This window comes from Salminus brasiliensis, chromosome 12 (genome assembly GCF_030463535.1).
Source record: "Salminus brasiliensis chromosome 12, fSalBra1.hap2, whole genome shotgun sequence".
Lineage (NCBI taxonomy): Eukaryota > Metazoa > Chordata > Actinopteri > Characiformes > Bryconidae > Salminus > Salminus brasiliensis.
Window position 1 is genome coordinate 8,227,783 of NC_132889.1, and position 5,543 is coordinate 8,233,325.

At 37.9% G+C, this 5,543-nt stretch overlaps 1 protein-coding gene across 2 annotated transcripts in view; it reads right to left on the reverse strand.

The window, feature by feature from the left end:
* The window catches only part of tnrc6c1 (trinucleotide repeat containing adaptor 6C1), a 63,047-nt gene extending 60,572 nt beyond the window's left edge, over positions 1-2,475 (reverse strand). Inside the window, exons 1-2 of one of the 2 annotated variants that reach the window (XM_072694407.1) lie at positions 2,299-2,474; positions 185-206 (exon numbers count right to left, since the gene is read on the reverse strand). In XM_072694407.1, coding sequence (XP_072550508.1) covers positions 185-206; positions 2,299-2,361 — 85 coding nt within the window. In that variant the 5' untranslated portion in view covers positions 2,362-2,474. Of the gene's footprint in view, positions 1-184; positions 207-2,298 lie in introns of both variants that reach the window. The other variant, XM_072694409.1, reaches the window with a different exon arrangement.
* Positions 2,476-5,543: the final 3,068 nt, after the last annotated feature.

Consider the following 5,543-nt stretch of genomic DNA (forward strand, 5'->3'; position numbering starts at 1 on the left):
TATTACTCACAGTGGCTAGTGACTAAGTAAGGTGGCTGTAAGTAAGCTTATAAGGTAGTCAAAAGGCAAGCGGCACCAGCGAGAAAGTACAGGAACCTGAAGCTCATTCCGCTGGTTACCGCTGTCTATGAAAACCTGCTGCACTCACTGTGAACTTGTAGTGATCAGGAAGGTCATAACTCACCTTTGGTTTTCTGTTCAGCAGCCTGGAAAGAAAGATGAGAAATAGGTTAGGAGGCTGACACCAAATTTCCAAATCACTTTTTCTGTTCGTACAAAATGATCTACACAGAGAACGTGTACATAAAAAAGAGAAAGGTTAGATCGTCTACGCTGGACAGCATGGTTGGACGGCATCATCGCAAAAAGTATCAAAGCTGTTTGCAGGAGCACCTGCAAACAAGGAGCCATACTTGTAGAAGAAGGTTTTTAGCCAAGACAAGCAGGTAAGTCAAAACAGTCCCATGACAAAATGAACCAATCACGCAACCCCAAATGTTGCTTCTACACCTGCACCAGAGTCCACTTGAAGCAAACCCCAGGACCAGCTACCAGTCCACTAGACAGCTCCCGGGCTGGAAAACAGCTTTTACACTTGATCAAACGCTGGCTAACTAAACACTGTGAGACTAAAATACATGGGTAACTGCTGTGGAATTATTTAGATTTAACAGCTACATAAATTCAAATCGTGCCCAAAATTCTTCTCTTGAGGTCAATGCCCCCGTACATATTCTCCCAAGACCTGAAACAAACCTCTGTGGATTTTTCACACACAAAACGCTACACTTGGCTTTGGTATCTGCTTCTGTTCACACAACCTGCAGATCAACAACCGGGTCGACTTCACCAGGATTTCAAACCTGACTCCTTCCCACTGAATCACTGGTAAAGGCCTGGGTAAAAGTGCACAGAGGTAACAGAGGCTTTAGGATACATGTGGGTGCTGCATACAATCGGTCTGTTGATCTGCTTTATAGATGTGCCAACTGCGGGCTGTGAAAGAATAGCACTGACGCTACATGACCTAAGAAAAACATGACAGATGGGTTTCTTCATTTGTGGCATTAAGACTGCTGCTTCTAATTTATCCAGTCTTGTTTGCGCTTATATATAAGCAGCTAAATATACACAACCATGCAGAAAACAAAGTACACCCCCTTTTTGAAGTCTATGGTTTTTATGTACCAAGAAACGTCATCTCAAAATTAGCTAAATACAACCCAAGATAAACAACAACACACAACAGATTCCACCTCAACTCATTATTTAAACAAAATGGAAAAGCCATGTGTGAAAAGCCAGTTACATCGTTCTGGAGGAATTGTGTGACCCTTTCTTTACATTAGTTTACCTCAGTTCACTGAGGTTTGCAGACGTTCGTTTACGCACAGGTCTTATAAGGTCCCGCCACAGCATTTCAATTAGGTTGAGGTCTGGACTTTATATTAAACTGGACCACTGCAACACCTCTGATCTGCTGGTGTGCTTGGGATCACTGTCCTGTTGCATGACCCGATTTCAGCTAAGCTTTAACTGTTGGATAGTTGGAAAAGTAGAATACTTTGTTGTACAGAGACGTTTATGGTCAACTCTAGGTGACTGCAAGGTGCCCATGTCCCATGGCTGCAAAACAAGCCCAAATCATCACCCCCCCCCACCACCGTGCTTGGTAGCTGGTGTTTGGTAGCGGATATACTGCTGTGCAGTATGGCCAAACATCTCCACTTTGGTCTCGTCTGTCTAAAGGACATCATTCCAGAAGTATTGTGGTTTGTTTGGAGGCAACTTTGCAAACTTAGGCTGCACTGCCATGTTCTTTTTAGAAAGACGAGGCTTTCTTCTGCCAGTCCTCCCAACCAAGCCATACTTGTTCTGTCTTCCTATAACTATACTGTCATGAACTTGAACATTTCATATGCTAAACATGTTTTTTTTTTTTGCGACTTCCCTGAGCACTGTCTGACCTTGGGGTGAATTGGCTCGGATGTCCACTACTGGGAAGATTGGCAGCGGTCTTGAACGTTTTCCCCTTGTGAATAATCTCTAACTGTGGAATGATGGACTTTGTGGACTTTCCAAATTGATTGGCAGCAACTACTGCTTCTCTAAGATCATTGCTTACTTCATACATGGCTTTTCTATAAATAATGACACGTGGAATCTGTTGTGTGCTGTATTTGCCTAATTTTAAGACCAGATTTTTTTTTTATTACGTCCTGATATTCAAATCCACAGAATTCAAAGAGGGTGGGGGTGTGGGGTCGGGTCAAATGGAAAAAATTAAGCAATTCTAACCTTTTTCTGAGCAGCTTCTTTCTTTTTCTTTTCTTCTTGCTTTTTCTTTTTCTTTTCTTCCATCAAATGGTTCTCTTCTTGTAGTTCTTGCTTCGTCTCTCAGCTGCAAACAAGCACAAAACACACAATCATTAACTGCATTCAGGAATATTGTAATTAATGAACCCGTTTCTGACCAAGTTCTGACAATTCTACACCAAAGTATCCCACTTTTGGGAAACAAACAGGCAACTGCAAGGACAACTGCTTGCAATGTGGGCTGCGGCAGCACTTCTGCAGTCGTTAGACATTAAAAGACCTCAGCGCCTATTCGCAAGCAATTAGCAAATGTGTAATTAACAAGAAATGTAATTAACAGATCGTTCAGAATTATCTTTACATCACACTAAAGACTCATAAACACATCCAGAATCATTTCAGCTCAGCCTCAGTGAACAACAGAGCAACTATAGCATCATCATCAGTTTTTTTATTATTTAAAATATTCACATTTTACACTCCAAGACAATATTTTATACAGTTAAAAAAGGCAATTCACTGTGTGTTTCAAGCACAAAATATAACCTGTCTCTAATTTGATGACTGGTTTTATGTAATGCAGGAGTGTCTAATGTTGGTTACATTTATTTTCCTAGTTTTAAGCTGATTCGGTCATTTTTATATTTAAATTTTAGGCTGATATATTGGTTTAACTTCCCGATTTACAGTGTACGTTCAACCTAAAGATAATTACTTAAATGTAGTAACAAGCAACTGAACTGGGTTTATACAACTTGAAAATATTTTAAATCAAACAATGGTTTATTCACAGTATTTTTCTGAGTTGAATAAACCCAGTTCAGTGGCTTATTACAACATTAAGCAGATTTTTGTAGGTTGATTATTGATTTATCTGTAGGCTGATTTAGCGATGCATTTAGTTTTTTGGCAGATTCAGTTATGCATATTTGTACTGTAAGATTTATTGATTTATCTTTGTGTTTTAGGCTATTTTAGAAATGTATCTTGTGTTTTAGGCTGATTTAGGTTAATAGCATCATTTATCTTTATGTTTTAGGCTAATCTAGTCATTCTTTGCTTGCGTCTTTGGCCGACTTAGTAGTTTGTTTCTGTGATCTGGGTCAATTTAGAGACTGATCTTTGTGTAAAAACACTATCAGCTAACCAACAGAATAACTATTTTATTTCCATATATATCATTCCGTCTCCATTTCTGTCTGTCCCAGCATGCTCGTAAGTCCAGCTTTAAGCCCACATTACTCTGCCGGCATGAATACAGAAATCTAGTTTTGATCACTGACAGTAAATTCTATTAATCAAATGAAAATGAATGAAACTCAGCACAGAGTTTTACAATCCCACACAGTTTTGACACACTACTACTGCCTCTATATATTTTTCAATGCCGTATTAATGAGTCGTATTCCTTTTATTTGTTTTTTGTTTTTGGGATGCCGAGTGTCTCATGAAGAAAAACCCAAAAAGCCTGACATTTCTATATCCCTTTCAGTCAAAATTGAGGGAAATCCAAGTCCATTTACTACATAAATTAGCCACTCTGGCATCAAAAAAGGCCATTAACAGCTTAGCGGTCTACGAGACAGACTGGCCTTAGATAAAAGCAGTAGTGATGTTTCAAGTAAAAAGTTTCTACTGACAGATAAGAGCCTATACACCGTAAAATAGGACATTTCAGTAAGTGACATCATCTTAAAAATACATCTAATATTGAAAGAAATACAATCAAAAGAATCTGACTGTGACATCCAATATATACAAAATCTCAAACAATAAACATCTAGAAACAATATTCTGAAAATATTATTACAACAATCTCACAATGAACATTTTAGATATACTGGTAACACCAATGGCAACAATAACCAATGGGTTATTAAGGTCTTGCTCCATTAATTATTGAAATGATTTATTGCATTGGTAATTTCTAATAATGCACAAAACACTTAAGACCTTGTTATGTAAAGTATTGGGTATAAATTAATTACATTATGCTTCAGTGTGTATTAGTGTATATTTAGTGGGGCTGTACTTTGATTCATGTGCCAGGTTTAGTGCTCCATTTGAGTTTACTGGGTTAATGAGAGTTTAATAAGTCACTAATTCATCAAGATGTCTTCCATATTCTACAGTGAGATTATACTCATCACTAATTCAACACCAAAAAGCACTAAATAAGTATTTAATGAGTCAATTTGCATCACTAATTCAGTTTATCAATGTTTGGTTGTTACAATGTGTTAAACTTACATCTTTCCAGGTTGCATGTTTAGTATTACACAGCAAAAAAATCAATATATCAAAATGTGCCCCCAAAGGCTTTAAAGGAAGCCACCTTTTATCAAAACACAGTTGAAATGAACCAAATACGAACAAGCTAAACTACAAGATAGAGAGCTCTGTGACCCTTCCTCAGCATTTAAGTGCAGCAGCGCTTGCTAGTAAATTGTAGCATTTTGTCTTTGAGGACGTGAACATTTCATACAGATATTCCGGCTCAAAATGACCACAGTATATGGTATTATCGTTGTAGTGCCTCATCACACACATTTAGAGGATAAAGCTTCATGTCTGAGAGCACAAAGTCGAGGCAAGTCTTAAGAGTCTTTTCCACTGTTTAAAATTTTTTGTTCCTACCGGTTTTCAGAGCGTGACCCCACCAATCAGTGAGCTCCCACAGCGCCCCCACTCTGTTACCCTAATAAATGCACATGGGGTTTATTTGACCATTTACTAGATAGACATAGATAGAACAGAAGTCTGACACGTCATAATTTTAAAATTCCATCCTCATTTTGAGATACAGTGGTATATGCCATCACTCTGTACTCTACTATCCACCTATACTGATGATCTAAAATGAACAGAATGGAAAAAAAGTAGCATAACTGATCCTATGGGAATATATTATAACTGCAAAATGCCTGCTGATAACCACGTCACATTTGATTTATCTGGTCACAACGGCACCCGTCAAAGGCTTGGGATTTACAGTATTACACAGCAAGTGAACAGTCAATTATTGTACGTTGATTTGAATGGGCAAGCTGAAAAGGACAGTTACAATTCAGGAATGTGGCAAGTTTAAATGGAACAGTATGCTGATCACAGAAATACCATTCAGCCTAATAGTTCATATGTGGCATATTTCACACAGAAGCACGTCTGAGTTTAGTACTGCATAATAATAATAAATAATAAAAAAAAATATATATAAAAAACACTAA